The sequence below is a fragment of the Cydia amplana genome, chromosome 12, assembly GCF_948474715.1.
Source record: "Cydia amplana chromosome 12, ilCydAmpl1.1, whole genome shotgun sequence".
NCBI lineage: Eukaryota > Metazoa > Arthropoda > Insecta > Lepidoptera > Tortricidae > Cydia > Cydia amplana.
Window position 1 is genome coordinate 2,560,657 of NC_086080.1, and position 23,437 is coordinate 2,584,093.

Genomic DNA, 23,437 nt, shown 5'->3' on the forward strand with positions numbered 1-23,437 from the left:
TGTGACAGTGACGTCACGTTCACATATCAATTTGTTAGGAACGTTTCGCGAGTGAAGTACCTACTACTGTCGGACTTTGACTATCATTTCTGACGTTTGTATTGCTTTTAATGCAATGGGTCCCATATAGACATTAGATGCCAAAAACAAACCTGATCGATTGATACCATTAATAAAAAACAAGCAACAACGGTTGCACTCCGGGAGTGCCGATAGAAGTGAAAACTCACCTCACTATGTTACCGACGCCCGGTAACACGATACATACGTTTAGCGGAGGTATTCTATTTATTTATTATATATTATTATCATTCTCAAATAAGATCACACTTTTTCATTGACATGTTTATTTACATACTGCCATGACAACGTCAAATTATTTGAACATAGGTAAAGAGTCTTGAAAAGGAGTCCGCAACATAAATGTCAAATAACATTGAGTTTTTCTTTATTGATTTAAATGCCATTTAAATTATGAGTGGCCACCATACGGGGCTTAGGGTCACGTGATCGCCTTACGCCCCTTACGGTCACGTGATTGCCTTACGCTGTCTCGGGTTTATTATTTTTTCCCCACCTCAAAAAGTGCCCAGCGCCGCTAAAGAAGTTTTCGCTTCAAAAATTTAGCCTATTGCAGGAAAAAAATATCAAGGATACACTATTAAGACACAGATAGGGTACCTGCTTTACTATTTGATTACCACAGATTATTTGGGGTCTATTATCTATTTAATTAATCTTGTTTGAAGGATGACTAACCCTATAACGGTGCAGGTCCTGTCCGAGACGTCCGCGTAAAATATATATGTACTTTCAATATTAATGAATAATGACACAAAACACTCAGACGAAATAACTTTATAGTAACACGCTAGCTGAACAGTTCAGTGCTCTTTAACCAAACTGAATAAATTTATCTTTGCAATAAAATTTCAATCTATTTACCGACGGTTCTTCTAAAATATTTATGGCGGTATTCATAAACGGCTGCTAACTTAAATCAGTTGATGATCGTCGCTTGTCCCTATCTGTCGTTATGCCATAGAGAGGGATACTGGGCTGAACTTAGCAGACGTTTATGAATAACGCCATTAGTATTTCAGTGCACTTCAACACGATTTTCATAATGCAAGCTTTATGTCACTTTGTCCACAATGCAATATTTGTTGCACTGCAAAATTTTCATAGGATTTTAAATGTCTAGTGATTTAAAAAGAAATAATGGTTCATCATTAAAGTTAAGAGACCATCCAAATTCCAGCAACTAACTGAAACTTGTAATCTCACATCTCAAATCAGTCGGAGCAAATAAATATGTCGTTTTAATAGTATGCTTACGGACTTACCCTAAATACAACTGCAAATAAAGGGCTAGTCTAGTGATCCTTCCACTCGGACCATCTTTTCTTTTCCTTTCCTTACTGGGAAAAGTGAAAAGGTCGGTTGGTATTGGCCACACCTACTGCCTCCAAGGAGCTCTCATTCCGTAAAGAAACATTTGACGAGCGAATTTAACCCTTGACACAATTCCAGAAAGCCAATTCCAATTCCAAGGACTCAATGTCTTTCTCTTTCCAGCACATGCGTTGGTCGCACACTCACACGCAGAGCTTGGAGTGTGAGGAGCGTCTGCTGGCGCGCTGCAGTCGGCCTCGGGTCAACTCGGCTATCTTCGTGTCGGCCGAGCCTGCGGGCTTTGCTGGCTTCGACGCGAGCGAGTTCTTGAGAAGACACGGCTCGCAGTCCAAATTGTGTCGGAAGGCTAGGTGAGTAGTATATATGGGTGAGCAAAAATAAGTTATTAGCGAGGACAACCGGCGGTTTGGCCAAAATCGCAGCACTACTAGTGACAACCTAAAGAAAACGACAAACGAAAGTTAAATAAAGCAGGTATGAACAAAATCATGTCACTTTTCGTTGCACCGTTATCCCAGCACATGGTTACTTCTCAATTTTATTGGCGTTTGTCGATGTACGATTGGCAACTTGGCGACGGCCCCTTGATCGTTATGGATGTTCCGCTCGAGGATCATTAGAAACCTGGGCTAGGTCCATTGGATGACAATATTGACAATCGTCCTCGATAAATGCAAAACGAAAAGAAAAAATTTAGGTACCTATCGGGATGGCCGAAGCTACGAGAAGACACGTGACTATTTCCATACATCATTTAAGTTTTGATTGGCGTTTTCCATCAACGATTGTCAATTTGGCTAGGCCCCCTGATGTCATATATAATATAGTTAAAGCTGCCTTTATTATATTATAACGGCTAACTTTGATCAGGTCATTAGTTTACCAATTTATAAGTCCACCAGCTTCTGAGCTGTTTATGACCTTCATTCTTGAAATTTTACACTCGGTTTCCAACATAAAATTAACTTTTATAAAAAGGTTGAAAAGACTAGAGAGTAAAAAATAGGTAGGTACACCATCTCTATTCAATTTTGTATTTGCAGATCCGCCGACAACATTCCTCTAACGTCAATGAGCGACTCATCAGAACGGCTTTGCAAAGCCAAGGCGCCTCGCGAAGAAACGATCAGCGAAGAAGCCAAATCAGATGACACGGGCAGCGTCGAAACAGTCAAACACTTCGGCTTGCCCATCCTCTCCGTCTCCGGACCCTCACCCCCTGACGAAGACTACGACCAAATAGACGAGTACCTGTAGCATTTCCACACCAGTTTCCAGCTCAAATACGTGCTGGAAAAGCTGAGGCCACCCTGGCCCAGCCCCGCACAAAGCCCTTGAGACTTCTGCACTGGACTTCTTGTGTTTCGTTTTGTGATAGCTGCCTTTAGACGGACGGATTGTCTAGTGGGACCATAGTCTTTAGTATGGCGGGTGTTTCCAGTTTAAACCCTGTGGTATTCCTCTCCTTTACATTGTATTTATTGTAACTATCCAATGTGTGTTTATCATAAGTAAAACGACAATTTTAATGTTCACTTTAAATATTATAGGGTAGATGAATAATTCGAATTTTAAAATAATTGTAATAATGTCAGTGTAGTGATACTGTAACGAGGTTTATAGTTTAAGGACGTCCGGTTCGAAGTGTTCGAACGCCATCTTGATAGTCACGCCTCGTGATTAATTCTTTCTCATATTCTCATTAATATTGTTTAAAATGTAATATCTAAACTAATGTGGTAGTATGCCGTGAATAGAGAATTAATCTTGAAACGCGTTTAACCACCATTTTGGAGTCAACGGCCGGTAGTCCACGTGCTACTTGTAAAGTCCAGATATCGCTTTACAAGAGCTAATAAAATCACAGTACACTGTCTTGACTAACCGTACAATTTTAGTCGTATTTAAAGCTCCTAATACCTTGACACTGGCGAAATAGTCCCAATGGACTGAAGCCATTTAATTTTAAAGAATGAATGAATGTTTAAGAGCGGTGCAATGTGCAATGTTGCGCCTCGGGTGCGGCATATAAAATTTCGCAACTACCCTCTCTTTGTGGTTCTCGTAAAAATTCAAGTCTCTCTGTGACCTGTTTGTAAAATATGTCAAATACCCTATTTCAGATAAGGAATGCACAATAATTACTATTAAATATTATTACTATTAACTAACAGTGCCACTCTAAATTTAATTGCATGTGAAAACGTGTAAGTATAACGATTTATAAGCAATTTTGGTGTAAGATGTTTGTACTTTACGCTTTGTAAATAGCTTTAGGTCTTATTTTATTTTATGGGTTGTTCTTTTATTTATTGTTGATTTTTTTGGTCAGATTTTGATAAAATTTGGTAAATTAGAATAGATCCTCATTCTGAGCGGAATAAATACGAAATCACAATTTGCAACAAAAAAATGTACAGAGGTAAACGTACTAGTGCTCGACATGCTAATGCCCAATAGATATTTATATTATTATAACTCAGATGAAGGTCTAACTCATACAAGACATACCTACGTTGAGATAGCGCGTTTATTGTACAGAATAGGGAACTCTATCTGTTCACTAATTTTTAATTTCTGGCGAAAAAAATTAGCAACAAGTAAAAAAATTGCCCTTATTTTTTAGAACACTGTAAAAAATGTAGTAAATCACTGTACTAAAATCTGGCTTACATCGTATTTACGGTATATGAGAATAAATTACGTCTTATTAGAAAATTAGGGATATAGATGATATGAAGGTTGAACTTTGGTCCAAAGAAATGTATTATCTGCACATGATTGTGTTTTAGAAAGTAAGAAATACTTTTTGACTGTAAGGAGAACGAGGTGGTTTTACCCTAGAAAGACTGGGATATGAACGGATCTGGCCTCTGGTTTGAACCTGTAAGGTCAAATTTCAATAAGTATATTTTAACATCAAAATATTTTATCAAATGACTATATGGCTTTTCCATGCTGAAAATTATATAGGTACCCTATAGAATAAGTTATTTATTTCAATACTTAACATTGAAGAAAAAAGGAGTTAAATTACTTTAATTTATTTTATTGAATAATTTTTAAATATGTGACGTTCCACGGCAAAAGGTACCTTATGGCACTTGGCGCTTACGTCGCATAGCGCCACAATAATAATAGCGCGCGGCGGCGGACGTTAATAATAGCGTAAGCGCCAACGGCCATAAGGTACCTTTATCTGTGGGACGTCACATATGTCATTTGATAAGGTATTCAGCCTAAATATATGGGAAACGACGGAAATTAGGAAAGTTGAAAAATGGTATAGCAGATGTATTTTAAAAATTTAACATTACATTTACAATTTTCGATTTACTCCTAGTAGTAGACAGTCTACATAATTATTTTTATACGATTAAAAGAATATAAATTATACATTTTTCAAAAGAATTCGCCATGTCAATTAAATATTCTTTTAACATTGCCTAGTAGTGAATTTAACAATTAATGAAATTTATCACAGCGGAGTATATTGTAAGGCGGTGTTTATACTGGACGCGGATCTGTACCTTTCTGGCGCGGGAGCGTAAAAAACTTAATTAGAATTAAATAAGTATCTTGAAGATATATGAACGAAATACTGGTGTTAGGGGACCAGAGGATGAGACATGTCAATAAGCCATACAAATAAGCCATTTTTCATTCAATGTACGTTTTACCTATACCAGGGAAATTTGAAAAAAGTGATCCCTTTTTATTGCAGAACAAAAAAAAACAGTTTAGAGTGGGAAAATAATATGAGTTCTAGTTTTAAGCTTAAAGTTGCCCGTTTTGTTCTTAAATATGACGATTATTTTTACTAAATATTTCTACTTGTAAGTATAGATGTGATTTGGAGTGTTCCTGAAATGACCTCCATAAAATGTTTTTTTTACATACCTATAACTACATACACTTGTGAAAGTCAAAGAATGACGGTAGTTACTTAACCTTCTCCTAATTCTAATTCTAATAAACTAAAGATTTCAAACTATAAATGAAAACAAGGTTCACTTTTTTCTACATTCCCCACGAACATAATTTTAAGCTAAGACTATAATATTCCCTCCACTTGACTATTATAGAATTTACCCTCAATTTTAGATAAATTGTGTGTCACAGACGTAGGTGAATAATTCAGTTCTCTGATTTGACCTATTAAATAAATCAGGTCATAATGAAAATGCAGTTCCAAAATATCTTTATTTAAATTTGCTTTAAAAATGATCTGACGCTTAATGAAAACTTAAAATCCATTCTAAGAAAAAAAAGATTACTAATATTTATAAACGTTTATAATTTTCTTTCCTTCCAGAAGAAAGAAGAAGAATAAAGACAGGAATTTACTTCAAACTAAAATAGCGAGAATCAGTTGGTCTAGTAAAATGGCAAAAATATTGAGTATTCCTCTAAATTTTTGTGCATTTCTGAATACGAGTATCGGTACATTCGTCCACACTGTTAAGCCTAAGAGAAAATATATTTCCCACATTATTTTGAAGTTTGTTTCAAAGTGATAGGGTTCAGTTTTGCATAATTTCTGACAACCTTATGCCTTATAAAGTGTTATCTGACAAACTGCAAGATCTACCGCTGGTCACTTAAGAGTTGCTGTTACATAAAACGGCGTTCTAAGCATAGTAAAGTTTTTCTTTCGTTTCGTTTTCGTTTGAAAAATGAACATTTTTAAAATACCTGTCATTTACATTGGTGTCGTTAGAAATAGAGAAATCACATAACTTGTTTAAAAAGGGAAATTCCTACGACTGCAAAGACTCGTAGACCTTGTATTTTAATAAAACTCATTAAGAACATTTACATGAAGTAAAACATTTTTCACACCTCCTATTAAAAAAAAAGCTTTTTCTTCCCTGCTAGGAGGGATCAAAGTGGCACTTTTCCTCCCTGCTAGGAGGGAGCAAAGTAACACTTTTCTGTTCTAGCACACTATTTTTACATTTTTTGCACAATATTTTTTTAGCTTAAATAATCTGTTTGCATCAGATTGTGTCAACACTAAGATTTTCTTATTTTCCTCATAGTTGATGTGAAAAGCAGTATGTGTCACACGGTATCATAATTATTTTGTCTCTGGCGTTAACACTTGAATCCCTCATTACGCTCAGGATTCTAGTTTAGAATCCCTCACTACGTCCGAGATTCTTTTGTAGAATCCATCGCTTCATTCAGGATACAATGTACGCCCTTGACGGAAATATATCATTTTGATCCCTTGTAACACAAACTACTATTGTTTGCTCAATTTGTCTTGTTTAAATGGCAGCTTGTGACATGGCGACCGTGTGAGCGACAACACCAGCAAACCGCACAATTTTCATTCGAGTCTATAGTTCGTTTTTTTTTCAAAGTTTTTTTTTTAGAAAGAAGGTAAGCGATCTTGACATGTCTTTTAAATGAAAAACGCTTTTTAAAAATCAGTAACTATTACTTATGAAAGCAGAAGAATATAAATGATCGTATTAGATTGATAATTGTTACATAGTTACATTTTTAAAACGTGTTTTTCAATAAAAAGACACGTCAAGATTGTTTACCTTATTTCTAATGCTAAAAAAAAAACGAACTATAGAGTCGGACCAAGTTATCTGCATGACATTTGCAATGACAGAATGGCAATGTCATTAACAATGTCACATTTCTATAAAAATATGTCATTTTTAATGACTGACCTTGTCCAATCCTGTGCAAAGTTAGTTGAAGCGGACTCTAGCTTTATGTACAGTCACCTGCAATAATATGTTACTCTTCGAAGGCCGCAAAAATATGTGACACGCTCTTATGGCTCTACAAATAAGATCGTGTCAGATATTTTTGCGGCCTTCGTTGTGTAACATATTATTGCTGGTGACTGTACATTATAGAAAATAAAAATTATAAATTGGACATATGACAATTTTAGTCGTATCACGACTTCAGCGATGTCACCAACTGTCAAAATGACTTCAGTAGTTTTATAATCACTAAATAAATCAGTTGGCATCTAGGTAGGTTCGAATTGTCTTGTGCCAATTTTATTTTATTCTATCTTCGTTTATTAAAAAAAAAACTGTTAGGTACGTCCACACCGAAGTGTTCTCTCATGTTAATTTTGTATCTTTAAGCATTAGATTTGTATGACAGATAGATTTGTAAAGGGTTACGTAATACGTACCCTCTGCCTTTGAAGAGTGCATCTGAGAGAAACATACTTTTGTCAGTTGACGTCTTTGGCGGTCAAAGGGTTAAATTTCATTATCTGTAAATTTGAACATGATAGTACAGTCAGCTGCAGAGAAAAGGTACCACCCCTGCATAGAAGTTTGTATGCAGGGTTGGTACCTTTTCTCTGCAGCTGACTGTACGCCGGTGTGGACATGTCATTTGTAATAAATACTTATATTCGAATATTAGGTATGAACTTTATACTTAGACTTAATTATAAAATAATTTGTAGATTGCTTATTCTTTAATGGATAAACTTGGGATGAAAGAGAGAAGAATATTTTAGTAAGTAATGACTTATGAGTATCAGTCACCATTTTCACGTTGTTTTTTTTAGTGTAGCTTTTACAAGGATTATACCTGTCGCTAAAATAGATTTATTAATGAAGTTGTACATATCTATAAAGAACACTATAAATTATATTAATGCTCATAATTGTAATGTAAATTTATTAAATATACTGTAAAAATATTATTTACATCCTTACGTCTATTTACTATCACGATCCAATAAAGTATGAAATTCTTTTGGCGTGTTTTATTGAAAATCTATCTTTCTCTTATGGCAAAATCCATCTTCATTTACTCCATTTTTATCGCTTGTCACCATGCCTGTCACGTTCTTACAAGTATGTAAGTGCGAAAGTGACGGGCATAGTGACACACGTTGACGTAGACAGTTGAAATTTTTACAGATGATGTAGTTCTATTGCCGCTATAACAACAAATACTATAAACAAAATAAAATAATTATATAAGTGGGGCTTCCATAAAACAAACGTGATTTTTTTAAGCGTTTTTTTGCGTAATGGTACGGAACCCTGCGTGCGCGAGTCTGACTAGCACTTGGCCGGTTTTTTTGGTACGAATATTGATATACTCCTCAGCAAAAACTATTTACTATTTATTTAGAAACAATTGGTCCAAGCGGGAACTAGACAGCATGAAACGGGTTAAGATAAAATAAAAATAAATGAGCAAACGCCCGCCATAATTCGTAATTACTTAGTTAAAAGTGGCGGTTTAAAGTTAACGAAGAATTATGCTCCACAAATTATCTCTGTTCTTTTTATAGCACGTTCAGAATTTTACTGTTAGATGTTTAGAAAAGGGGTCTGTAAAAATAATACTTTATTTGCGGTAGGTAATAGTAGTTTATGTGATTGCTACATAATTTTAGCAATGATTAATTTGAAAGGAATTAAAATACTAGTGTGAGTTTAAGAAACGAACGTAGTGATCGAGTTTCTTAAAAGCACCGTACGAGTGTGTTAATGCCTAATTATGTACACTTACAAAACAACAAGGCATGTCACGCATCCATAGTTTTTTTTTTAATTTAGAGACAATGTAGCCATATTATATCGTTGCCATAATATATCGTTCGATACCAACGAACATAAAATTGCTTGCAATTGACATAAATTTAATTGAATGTCATAAATTCGCTGGCAACAGCTTTCCCCTATTGTAAAACAAATGACTTTTGCTTTTACTAATCAAAACATATTTATATAATAATCGTAAAAACCATTTTTAATCGTAACAAAAAACATACAGGTCGTTAATCTTACTGACAACAGCAATCCTTCCATCGTATCCAAAATAATCAATACCGATAAAATATGGAACGACTAATAAAACAGTCCGTACAAAGGTAAAACTGAAATTGCTTTGGAAGTACTTGTGGAAATCTATTATGTATGATACGATACATATGAATGGGTAATGAATGATACTGTAATCGTTTGCGTAAGAGTATGAATAAAGTTACTTGCAAATCTTGCAGTGCAAATATTGGCTACAAGAACCTAGAGCTCAATTCTAATTTGGACGTCAAAGTTGTAGCAAAAATCAATACAATCAAATACAATAAAATCCTTCCTAAATTTAATTCTATCAGATTTAAAGGACATAGTTAGTATTAATTTCAACAAGAAATGCCAAGAAAATCGTTGTAAGTAGTCGGATTTGGCTTGTTGCATATTTCCGGCGTATTTTCCAGCTATTACCCGTAAAACAATATTCATGGCTTTTTAATGAGCGCATGGTAAGCGGGTAGGGCTGTATCGCATGCCAAATAAATTAGTTAATAAATACATACTTCCAAAGAAATATACAAAATGTTATATGTGCATGTATTTAAGTTTGCCCGTGAATATCTCCGAGCAACTAATCAGATTGTGACCGTTTCATATTGGTTATAAATAAATAATTAATAAATATTATCCAATAATATTACACAGATCGAACTAGTCCCACAGTAAACTCAAACGTGCTTGTGTTGTGAATGGACGTCTAGTTTTACGATGATTTAAAAATAATATAAAATTTATTAAATAAGTAAACAAGTAAGTAATATAAGCAAAAAATTATAAACTAAAATAAAAAACTACAACTAACTACAATAACTAAAATTCCAAAAAAAAACTGGCTCCAGCTCCGTGCCTTGTGGCAGGGTGCCAAGAAGGCTAATAGATATATATAGATACTTAAATACATAGTAAACATTCATTACTCAGGGACATATCTGTGATAAATACACAAAGATATGCCCGTACCAGGATTCGAATCTGGCACCGCCTCCTTCATAGAAGTGATCTATTCAAAACATTCACTATTTCTGTAGGTAGGTATCTTGTTCAATGTTAGCATACTACTTACTTTGTAATACGTGTATAATCAGTCTTTCAAAGGGAACTTATAGCGATAGGTACTGTTTCACAATTAAGCTACAGAACGTTTCAACTCCCGCAAATACTAGTTAATGCTATCTCAATTGCTTGTCTGAGAGTTCTCACATCTGTTAGTCTCTATTAAACGTTACAAAGACGAAATATTCTATTTTGATTTTTCGACTGCTTCGTGGTGTTGTTGTTTCTAAACTTCGCTACATGTATGCAAAAACTGACTTTGATAGTAGATGGACTGCTTTTGTTTTTGTGTTGTATTGCAGATGTTACTTACCATTATTTAAAGTAAAAGTCCCAATGATTCTAATGTTTACGCCCTTGTTTGTATCCTCTCAAATCCTCTTTATTGCACAACCTCAATAAAACATTTACAGAGCATTTATTTACGCATAATACATAAATACAGAGGTAACAACATACAAAACAACAACAACAATAAACAAAACAACAAACAACAGACAAAATTGCATGTTAACGTTTTTCAGGGTTTTAAACTACATTCACTCGATTCGTCACTCGGCTGATAAACATGCGATTTATCTGACAGGCGACATTATTCTTATATTGACAAATAGGCGTGTCATTGCCACGATGAGCATTGTTACATAGAAATCCGTATTTAAATATAGAATATGACTACACAAAACACAAAGTATGTGAACATAGATGCTCGTTATACATGTACTAGCTAGACAAATAATCAATAGTTGCTTATTATCGAAAAGTACCCAAAACAAAAGTACCTAATTTATTAAATCCTTAGTAGTGACAACCCTAGGAGGTAAAGTCTCTCGAGTTCAAAAAGATCCTGCAGCTGTTTGAAGTTGCAGGTTTGGATCGAGAGTTGTAGTAGGTGGCGATCACAATAGATCAGCGATGGTCGCAGTGATACATAGGCTTTGGAGCCTTATATAAATTATAGCCCCTAACAAGAAGAAGAAGAAGAAGACAACCCTAACAAAAATATAACGCAGTTACAGATAGTTTGCATCGTTAATATCCGAGCACGCGTAAGTTTAACGAAATATATTCCTTGTTCCTTATTATAAGAGAAAACAAAGGAAAGAGGTTCGTTAACCTGTACCGATAGTCTTATTAATATTATATATTTCATGAAAATGTTGCTTATTACCACGCTTTTATTAGGTCGACCTGTATCTTGCAAGTTAAATTTGATCCACTTCCCGGTTTCCGATTGAGCTGAAATTTTGCATACACATGTAAGTCGGGTGACAATGCAATATTATGGTACCATAGAGCTGATCTGATGATGGAGACAGGAGGTGGCCATAGGAACTCTGTGATGAAACAACGCAACCTAATTGTGTTAGGGGTTTTTAGAATTGTCTCGATGAGTATTAGTTGTCTGTCGTAAGAAAAGTACAGTCAGCGATAAAAGCGTGTACCAAAAATTCAATTTTTGCCAAAAACTTATTTTTGAAAATAATTACTTACCTATACCTATATTATGTGATTCAAGCATCGATCGATCTATTGCCCATTTTATGTCATAATCTATTGCGTAATTTCTATTAGTCAAGAGCCTTGCGCCTCAAAATTTTAGTTATACTGTACTTAGTTTTCTGAGACTTGAAAGTCCCAATAGTTGCCACCTTCAATCTCAATTCAACGAATAGAGGTTACAAACGGGTTGTAAACTAATGGAATCAGGCTGACGGCTGTCAAATACTAGGACGTTTATCTTATATTTCTAGTGTGCCGTTTGATAAACAATTTATCTTTTTTTCTTTGCAATACCTACCTCTGCAATTTTTCTGCGCTTTTAAAGCCACCCCACACTAGCGTCTCCCGAGCGTCGGCGTCTAACTCAACTATGACTGCTGCTCGACGCAACGTTGGCGCAACTGCGCAGCGACGTCATTTTTCATAGCGCTGACTAGACGACGACGCTCAAAAGACGCTTGGTGTAGCCCTTAAACGTTAAGGTTATTTTTGTACCTACGTAATATATCTGAAAAGTCTGCTCATAAACGACTCATAAACTATAAGATAATTTTAACTGACGTGACAAATTCGTTCAACAGAAAACCGGATATTCCGGATATAGCAATCGAGATCCACCAACATAACAGGAAATCCTCTCAGATATCCGTGTGACTGGACATGCTGTGTAATAACCATTGCTTGCCGAGTCATGCGTGAGGAATTGGTGTTACTATAAACACAACATCTGTAACAACTATGAGTAACCAAATGAATAAATAAATATTATTATATCAGTATTACAATAACATATTAAGTCACAGACTAAGTACATATCATAAATAGAATCTGATTGTAGTTGAAAAACAATCACCCGCACTTTGCATTTGATTAGAAAAGCATCATAATGCCATTCCCATTGATTGCCAAAAACCAGACAAAATAATCGCCCACACCTACCAGCATAATCACTTTCTGACCACACATGTCTGTAGCGGATCCCAAGCTCACCTTTCACTGGTTCTCCCAAGAAAATGACTCAAGCAGCCCAATAGATACGAGTAGGTTATAATCATACTTGAGGAGCACAAAAAATACATCCATATTTATTTGTATAGAAATAAATCTGTTATTGTTGATTATTTTTTGCATTCCATCCATTGTTGTCATACTCGTTGTTAAACATAAGCTTGTCTCTTTCTCTTTCGGTGGAACTCGTTAGCACGTGCACATTTCCCGCTTGCCCAGCTGCGATTAAAGGCAACTTGCACAATTTGTCACAAGGTAAGCGCTTCAATTTTGGAACACCCATAACCTATCTTGAGCTATAAATCATTGAAGCAGCCTCGCAACCAATGAGAATTGCCGCGATCTGAAATGCAATTTCGCGATGTCCAGTGCGACGGAGCGAAATGTACTGTAAGCGACAAGTCGACAACGTGTATTGCAACTCTATTAGTTGGGTGCAACAGGTTTTCAATTTGTTTGTTCAACGGAGCGTACACAATATGCTTAACAGAATTTATGTTCGGAACGTAGCGTGGTGTAGGTACTAATATTCCGCTAGTGGTGACCAAATTCTTTAGCAGTTCTGATATTTTATCCTTCCCTACAAATGTTTATACGACAACGGTTTCACTCACTTGAATTTTTAGTCGCTATTGGCGACATGTTTAAAATATGTCTCACGAAAGTTTAATATCGATGCTTCCCTACAAATGTTATAAATTTAAGGATGATTCACGTTAGACCGGGCCGTGTCCGGGCCGGAGCTTCCGGGCATCATTTTCTATGGAAACCATGACGTGATCACCTGTCATATGTCATAGAAAAGTAAGCGCCGGAAGCTCCGGCCCGGACACGGCCCGGTCGGCCCGGTCTAACGTGAGTCATCCTTAATCCATCTATTACGTCTTAAAACCTAAATCACTAGTCCAACTTAGATGAATTTTACGGTATGGAGAAAGTTTAAGGCCAGGGGAAGGACAAAGGACATCTTATCATTATCTTACCTTATCATCATTCCACGCCGACGAAGTCGCCGTGAAGCTAGTGATTACAATATTATGTAGATAATAACAAAATCTCGTTATTATTATCCCTAGACAGGGTTCATTCTCTGTAGTATCATATTCCGGTATCTGGGTCAAATAGTTGTATCAATATACAGAGTCAGTAGGTAAGAGTTTCTGGAGACAGCACAAGAATTTATGATATACTTGGATTGAATTTATACGTTGACACATAAAAGCCGAGTAATTTTGAAACTTTTCAATTCTAAAGGTACCGTTTTTTAGGGTTCCGTAGCCAAATGGAAAAAAACGGAACCCTTATAGATTCGTCATGTCCGTCTGTCTGTCCGTCTGTCTGTCCGTCTGTCTGTCCGTCCGTATGTCACAGCCACTTTTCTCCGAAACTATAAGAACTATACTGTTGAAACTTGGTAAGTAGATGTATTCTGTGAACCGCATTAAGATTTTCACACAAAAATAGAAAAAAAACAATAAATTTTTGGGGTTCCCCATACTTCGAACTGAAACTCAAAATTTTTTTTTTCATCAAACCCATACGTGTGGGGTATCTATGGATAGGTCTTCAAAAATGATATTGAGGTTTCTAATATCATTTTTTTCTAAACTGAATAGTTTGCGCGAGAGACACTTCCAAAGTGGTAAAATGTGTGTCGGGGGGGACTGTGACTTCTAAAATAAGAGAATGATAAAACTAAAAAAAATATATGATGTACATTACCATGTAAACTTCCACCGAAAATTGGTTTGAACGAGATCTAGTAAGTAGTTTTTTTTAATACGTCATAAATCGCCTAAATACGGAACCCTTCATGGGCGAGTCCGACTCGCACTTGGCCGCTTTTTATTCAGACATTCCCGTCGCAAATGTCAAAAATCCGAGTAGCGAGATCGATCTATTTGATTTCAAGTCTGGTCTGGTTTATTAAAATACTATAATCTAGTTTAACTTACCAACAGCGCAGCTGTTTTGGACAAGTATTAATATGTATAGCTTCGCTCTGACCCATTGACCTCGAACTCAAAGCCTCCAGTTGCCTCACTGGAGCTTATAATTAGCAATTCGATTAGCGGTCTGCTCTGTCAGCTCTGAAAAAGAAAACTAACCACTTTACTTCAACTAGACCAGTATACGTTGACCTACGATAAGATATAGTTGGTAAGAACCTCAGGAACAAGGTAGAATAAAGACGAGGTTACAGGCGGGTATAGAATGATTTGTGAATAATGTTTAACTGCACAAAGAGTGGGAGCTGTCTGTAACATCTGAGAGTCAAATCTGAGAACGGAATTGATTTGTTAAATAAAACGAGGTTTTCATTAGAATGTAGGTTTTCAGTAGAGTATTTCAATCGTGAAGATGGGTTTAAACTGTCAAATGTGTGGAATCCTGTGGTTTGTTTGTCTAAAAAACAATCAGTGACATCGGAATCAAACTCGCGTAGTTACACTGTGAGTGTAGTGTGCTTGTAAACTAGTGTGAACGCGACCGGACCAAAACGAGTGTGAACGCGTCCGGTGGTAACGTTGAAAGCGAACGCAACCGACGCGCACGAATAAGGGTAGACCGAGCGCGGTCTACACAACTTTCGGCCAAATTCGAACTTTAAGCTACGTCAGTTAATAGATCTAGAAAAGATATGGACTAGATATATGTCAGTGTCAAAAGTGACGTTTTTGTTTGAAGAAATGTCACATTTGACACTGACATATCTAATCCATATATTTTCTAGATCTATTAACTGACGTATCTTAAAGTTCGAATTGGGCCGTTTGATACCCACCCGCTATCTTCAGTTACCCGTGAACAAGATGCATGTAACTGTGTCGAAATATCGGGAGCTCGAAAACAATACAAAAGGTAATCACGGTTCATATTATCCCGGTCGATATAAGTCTAGAATGCAGGTAAGTCATCATTATCATTTTTCTAGCGATGTTCCGGCTTTTTGCCACGGCTCATGGGAGCCTGGGGTACTTTTGGCAATCTAATCCCAAGAATTGGTTACGCCAACGCTCTATATACTATCTAATTGTTATCTTTGTCGGAGGGGAGAAGAATTATGTCGGGTATATTGTGTGCAAAATATTAGGAGATTTCGATTTAATTTGGTCAAAAAACATGCAGAAGTTTTTTTTTAAGTTTTTATTTATTTATTTTTATATTTAAAAGCAGTTGTCAGTAACCTACGTATCATCATCGTCATCACCAGGTAATGTATGTGATTTTGAATACTGACGTTTTAGTTTAAATTAACTGGCTATGATTGTAGTAGGTAAGTAATTCTTATTCCTTTAAATATCAAATAATATATATCAAACTCATTCTATAAGCAAATTATTGAGTAAAATAATAAAAAAAACGATGGTTTAAGTCGTAATCTCTAAGTAAATTGTTCATTTTAATGACCGAAGTTAAACAGCGCCATTTTATAAAAGAAAATTACAAAGGATCCGGAAATAAATGGAAATGAAATGTCCACAGTTGTGAAACCCATCTCAGAACACGCCTTGTAAAGCAAGCGTGCGTCATGTACAGTGATGTCAAGTGTAAAAATATGTGTGCACTCATCATACTCAAAAATATGTCCCATAGCTCTTATGTTAGCGCTCTATGGGACATATTTTTGAGTAAGTTATTATGCACCCATATTTTTACACATTGTGCATATCTCAAACTCGTATCTATCGTTTTACATAATGGGCGTGTTTAAATAGTAAACACCCCCATTAGAAAGTTTTCAGTCGTCACACGTCGTACTTGCTAATTAAGATAATGAGAAGGACTTTATTTAAAAATAAATATTTATTTAAACTGACAGAGTAACCACCTAGTTTACAATCAAGAGTATTCTGAAGAGTTTTCTTAAAGAATAAAACAAAATTAAAAAAAGCGGCCAAGTGCGAGTCGGACTCGCCCATGAAGGGTTCCGTATTTAGGCGATTTATGACGTATAAAAAAAAACTACTTACTAGATCTCGCTCAAACCAATTTTCGGTGGAAGTTTACATGGTAATCTACATCATATATTTTTTTTAGAAGTTACAGGGGGGGGGACACACATTTTACCACTTTGGAAGTGTCTCTCGCGCAAACTATTCAGTTTAGAAAAAAATGATATTAGAAACCTCAATATCATTTTTGAAGACCTATCCATGTATGGGTTTGATGAAAAAAAAAGTTTTGAGTTTCAGTTCGAAGTATGGGGAACCCCAAACATTTATTGTTTTTTTTTCTATTTTTGTGTGAAAATCTTAATGCGGTTCACAGAATACATCTACTTACCAAGTTTCAACAGTATAATTCTTATAGTTTCGGAGAAAAGTGGCTGTGACATACGGACGGACAGACAGACGGACAGACAGACAGACATGACGAATCTATAAGGGTTCCGTTTTTTGCCATTTGGCTACGGAACCCTAAAAATAATCACATCAAAATATTGTAGCACCCAAGGAAATAATTATGTCAATAGAGTTTTATTTATTTTAAGCTTCATAATTATAAACTGGTAGTGAAATTAATTATTATCAAGCATCACTTCCTTATATTCTAAACTGTAAACGCCAAAAATAAAATGAAATAAGACAAACAAGCAACACTTGATACTTAACTCATAAAACCAATTTTACTTAGCCACCTCCTTAGCCTTTTTATGTTTTAATTTATCGCCAACGCCTCATTAAAAATATTCTATCTTCATAAATTTTCAAGCAATGAACGTCTTCCTAACTATAAACGGACATCATAAACGCGAGAAAAGCTCTGAAAGTCCAAGAAGCTGTATAATTGCTGGGCCAGCCATTGAGTTTCCGATTGCACGGGCGAGTCGATGGCTCAGGCAATTCAGATTTGTAATTTTTTTATGGTTTTGGTACGACCTTGAAGATTGCACACGTTGATTGGTGCATCCAAAATTATATTAAAGTCGTGCAAAGGATGGGTGCCAATCACCAAGACGATCGTTAATGTTGTATCAAAACAAATTGTTATAATATCTGAATCGGACTTCTGGTCTGTCTATGCTATATTTGACATGGCACTTTGGGCAGTGATTTTGTGATATTATTATATTTTATTAAAAAACGTAACTCGCCGCTCGTCGCTTTTGGGATGTTATTTGGGATATCGGGATTACAGCGTTATAGTGGCGCCCAACGTGGGGCCGCTTGTAATGTGCAGTAACAACAGAAATTATCGCTCGCTACGACCATGCGACCACCATTATTTCTACTCAGAATCCCGAGCTCTTTTGATCCTAATAGGAAGAGGATCTTCTTTGTATATTATTTTTTCTATTACCAGTTTTCATAGACTTTGTAGGTATGGAGGTAGCGGAAGGAGTGTAATGAATGAAAAATGAAATTTTGCGACATTTTCTTATTAGGACCGAAAGAGCTTGAAATTCTGAGAAGAAACAACATTGGTATTAAAAAAAAGGTGTACTTAGGTACTTACAAGTACAAGTTTAAATAAAAAAGCCAAGGTAAGTTTCTGTGATATAGCCAGCAGTGACAGCAGCAATAGCCAGCAGGTTCTTGAATCCGTTGGCAATGGAGTGTGGCGCCGAAGCGATAGTTGGGTAGCCAATGGACAGATGTAATTACTCTAGGTTAGCGGAAAATCCGCCTCGCCCATGTTACCCCGACGGGAATAACACGGCCAGTTCATAAAACTGGTTTTACAGCACTCCAGTTTACGAGGCAGCTGTAAACAAAACGAGCTCTGTGATATACAGCTTATGTTGAGCTTTTTCTACGAGCTTTCGTTGTACGAAATGCTCGATGTTTGATTTTGCCCAGTGTGTTGCCAAAGGACTTTCATTTAAGCAACACAAATATGTACGTACAGGCAGCAAATCTATTGGCTTGGCATCCATGGATATGGACGTTTGTATTTGTGTGTAATAGTTTTGCTGAGTGTACCTACATTTAGGATTTGACAGTAAGAATAAGGTTCTAAATTGTATCTGTAAATTGAGTTGTATGTTGACTTTGAAAGGTGCCGTCTGCCGTCGATTCTATAATATGGGGCTATAAAACAATAATTTAAAAATACTCTTTTTTTGAAGACTGGATTCAATCCTGAAACTAAAATACCCTAATTTTGTCATTTTGATATGCTTGTTAAAATTATCTTAATAATGTCTATCATAGATTAACATGAGCGTTTTTTGAGGTAGCATTTTTCGGCATCAACAAATTATTATGGACCGACATATTTTAATGATGACTGCTGAATAAGTGCTTGAACTCGACTTGGACGATCACAATAAAGTCCGTTGTGGGAACAAGATGCTCTTAAGCCCAAACTCTTGTTTGCGGGTCGTGACCTTTTTGACGAATGGTGATGTGGTGTTCCCAGTTATATTATACATTAGCGACCCGCCCCGGCTTTGCACGGGTTAACAAATTATACATAAACCTTCCTCTTGAATCACTCTATCTATTAAAAAAACTGCATCAAAATCCGTTGCGTAGTTTTAAAGATCTAAGCATACATATTAGGGACAGACACACAGCGGGATGCGACTTTGTTTTATACTATGTAGTGATTTGATTATACTTAATTGGCAACTGTAGTATCATGTCAACCTCAACCTATATATCTTACTGTCAACCTCAACCTATATACTTACTTACTTTACTCTATGATGTCAACTGTCAATGTCATCTGAACATTCTGAATAAAACTACAAGAATAATAAATATGTTTTAATATAACATTCTGGCGACGACGACGGAGCTATGACCGCACGCGTTGATCGTTTCCAATTCGATTCGTTCGATAACAAAACAGAAGACTGGGATTATTATATCCAGCGCTTCGAAATTGAACTACAAATTCACGGCCTCGACAAAGAAACTTCTGAGGATAAACGAAAACAACTTCTTCTTTCTCGGATTGGACCTACAGCCTTCAAGGTACTCGTAGATTACTATCGACCAGTTGTCGTTACTACGAAGTCGTACGATGACTTAAAGAAGGTGCTTAACGAATATTATGGGAAAAAAACGTACGTTCTCTCAGAAAGAGTTACTTTTGCGACTAGACACACTTACTTAAAGGTTAGCTGGAAGAGATCCCTTAACGGGATAAGTTCGCCTTTGTACACATTTACTGGATTATCTCTGTGTTATGTACTTGTTTTGTGCAATAAAGTGTTTACTACTACTACTACTACTACTAAAAGCAGAAGAAACAATCACACAATTCATCCTCGAGCTAAGATCATTAGCGGGATACTGCGAATTCGGAACCACCCTAGACGAACGTATAAGAGACCAACTGGTAATCGGCATCAATAACAGCACATGGCAGCAAGAACTTATTAAAGAACACCCAACAAACAGTGCTAAACTCTCCGATGTTATAGCCACAGCAAACAAGCTAGAACAAGCAGAAGTACAGAGCCAACGTTTAACGAACAACCCCCAGATGGGTACTGAACAACAAACCGTTAACAAAATAAGGCCCAAAACTCATCGGCCTACTCAACAACAAACTCCTAAAGTAAAAACATGTATGTTTTGCGGACGTGATTTTCACACGAACATGAATGACTGCCCGGCAAAAGGAAAACGATGTAATGCCTGCGGCAAAGAAAACCACTTTTCAAGCGTCTGCATAACCAGCGGTAGGCTCAAGTTAAAACAGAACAATACCACTAGACAAATAACAAGGCAAACAGACAGCGACGATGACAATTTTGATGAACAGAGCATACACACATTTGCTGTGAAGAGACACAACAACCCAACTACAAAAATTATGATACCAACTCAACTCAACGCAAAAAGGGTCGAAATGCTATATGATCCAGGAGCAGTGCATTCCGTAATTGGAAAAAACCTATGGAATTCTATTGGACGTCCACCACTAAAGAAATGCAAGAACCTTATGGCTTACACGGAAGTAGAAATCGAAACATTAGGAACATGCGAGATAACAGTTAATGCTTTTAACATTCAGAAGGTATTGACCGTTTACGTTACGCTACGAAACGATATTCCACTTTTTGGGCTGGATTGGTGCTTAAGTTTCAAACTACCTTTGCCCCCTGGAGCCAGGCTGTGCAATATAAAAACACCTGCAGCAATAACCTCAACCCAGCACGACACAAAACATAACAACGCAGTACAGAACATCCTTCAAGATTTCAAGTCACTCTTTGACGGTAAACTTGGAACTATAAAAGGGCATAGTGCTAAGATTCACATACCTAACGACGTGACGCCCAAAACATTTCGACCTCGCCCGGTACCACTCGCCTTACGTGAACAAGTGAACAGCGAACTACAACGACTAGTCCAAGAAGAAGTTATAGAACCAGTTGACACTATGTCGACTCCAATTGAATGGGCCTCCCCAATTGTCATTGCAATTAAGGCTAACGGAAGCATCCGCATTTGCGCCGACTTCAAAGTTACTATAAACCAACATGTCCAAACCGATGATTATCCACTTCCCAGATTTGAAGAGATTACATCAAAATTGTCTGGAGGACAACTGTTTACAAAGATCGACCTGAAAGATGCATACCTACAACTGATGATCCATCCAGAATCGCGGAAATACTTAACGATTTCAACACATAAGGGCTATTTTCGCTACAAACGCTTACCATTTGGAATTTCTTTTGCGCCGGCCGTTTTTCAAAGGACAATGCACCAGATCCTCAGTGGCATTGATGGTGTTGTTTGTTATCTTGACGACATTCTTATAACAGCCCATAACTTAGAAGAACATCTAACACGCGTAAAAACGGTACTAAAAAGGCTACAAGACGCCGGAGTGAAAAGCCAAGTAAATAAGTGCGCTTGGTTACAGGAAAGTGTCACCTTTCTAGGACATAAAATAGACGCCAGCGGTCTACACCCGACGGAAGAAAGAATCAATGCAATTAAGAACATGCCTATTCCGGCCAACACAACGGAACTCCGAGCACTACTAGGCTCGTTAACATATTATGGCCGTTTCATAGACAGCCTTCACATGAGATGCGCCCCATTGTACAGACATCTAAAAAAGAACCAAAGGTGGAACTGGACCGAAGAAGACACAAGAATAACGAACGAACTCAAAAACATCCTGACGTCATCGGACACGCTCGTACACTACGACGAAAACAAACCGATATATCTCAGCAGTGACGCATCAGAGAAGGGACTTGGTGCTGTTCTATTTCATAAAATCAACGAGACGATGAGACCCGTGGCGTATGCTTCGCGAACACTCTCCGACGTCGAACAACGATACTCGACTATCGACAGAGAAGCATTAGGGATCGTGTATGCTGTCACGAAATTCCACCAATATCTTTATGGTAGAAAGTTCATCCTGTTAACAGACCATAAACCCCTGGAAAGGATTTTCAGTCAAGATCGAGAAACACCCAAAATCGCTAGCAACCGGCTCCTTAGATGGGCCATGATCTTAAACAGCTATGAATATTCTATCCATTACCAGGCAGCACGAGAAAACACCCCCGCCGACGCACTATCAAGACTACCGATCGCATGCAACGACACAACACTAGAAGAAAGAACCGGGCTACCGCAATTCGCCCACTTACTACATCTGAGACTCGAGAACATTCCTTTAACAAAACACGAGCTACAAAAACAAACACTCAAAGACAAGACGCTCAACATTATCAAAAATTATATCATAACGCATTGGCCAGATAAGAAAGACCTTTCCAACGGGCTGCACACGTTTTATGAAAAAAGGGACCAGATATCATACGAAGACGGAATCTTACTTTGGAACGGAAGACTCGTCATACCAGAAACACTCCGACCACAGATCCTGGAAATGCTACACGACGGCCATAACGGCATCACAGCTATGCAGTCACTGGCACGTCTTCACGTATATTGGCCAAACATTGACAAAGACATATTAACTTTCTCAAAAAGGTGCAGTCTATGTCAGCAGTCCAGAAGCAACACGAATGAAGCTCCGGTGTTTCCGTGGGGAATACCAGTCGAGCCTTGGCACAGGTTACATGTAGACTACGCGGGGCCATTCTTAGGTCACATGTGGTTAATAGTTATAGACGCCTATACGAAGTGGCTAGAGGTTGTGCCGATGAACGTTACAACGACGAGGGCAACAGTGCAGAGATTAAAGAACATATTTGCTACATTTGGAACACCAAGATATCCACTCACATGATTCCGATTTTAACAAAAGGTGCCCTGAACTGCTCTGCCATTTCGCAGATACGACGGCACAGTGTCATGATATTTTCAAAAATCGATAACTTTACTTCTGCTAAAGCATTTGCAACGATTATTTTGGTTTTTTAATGATAAAGAAACAAAGAATTTATTTTACTACTATAGCATTGTGCTGTTATAATAAAAATAATTATTAAAAATTCACAAAGTTGACCCAATGAAATAATGTCCGCGTTATAGTAGAAAACTATTTTTAATTAAAAATCTAAATCGATAACGTATCTTTTTTTTGTATTCAATTTAAAGAAGACTTAATAAGCTTTTAATTGGTACTAAACATCTTGATAGCTCACCTATGAAATTGCCGAGTAAAACTAATTCAAATTCCGATAAGAAACTTTCGAATTGCTCAATCTGCTGTGAAACTATATATTATGTTCATGATTT

The 23,437-nt window shown here is 36.8% G+C and overlaps 2 protein-coding genes across 2 annotated transcripts in view; both read left to right on the forward strand.

Moving 5' to 3' along the window:
• Positions 1 to 3,032, forward strand: part of LOC134652863 (fibronectin type III domain-containing protein 5) — a 168,517-nt gene extending 165,485 nt beyond the window's left edge. The window contains exons 8-9 of the mRNA XM_063508062.1: positions 1,579 to 1,766; positions 2,460 to 3,032. Coding sequence (XP_063364132.1) covers positions 1,579 to 1,766; positions 2,460 to 2,673 — 402 coding nt within the window. The 3' untranslated portion in view covers positions 2,674 to 3,032. The remainder of the gene's footprint in view (positions 1 to 1,578; positions 1,767 to 2,459) is intronic.
• Positions 3,033 to 20,360: 17,328 nt separating this feature from the next.
• LOC134652685 (uncharacterized protein K02A2.6-like) lies at positions 20,361 to 22,985 on the forward strand. Its single transcript, XM_063507847.1, has one exon. It carries the CDS (start codon positions 20,361 to 20,363, stop codon positions 22,983 to 22,985), a length of 2,625 nt encoding a protein of 874 aa, XP_063363917.1.
• Positions 22,986 to 23,437: the final 452 nt, after the last annotated feature.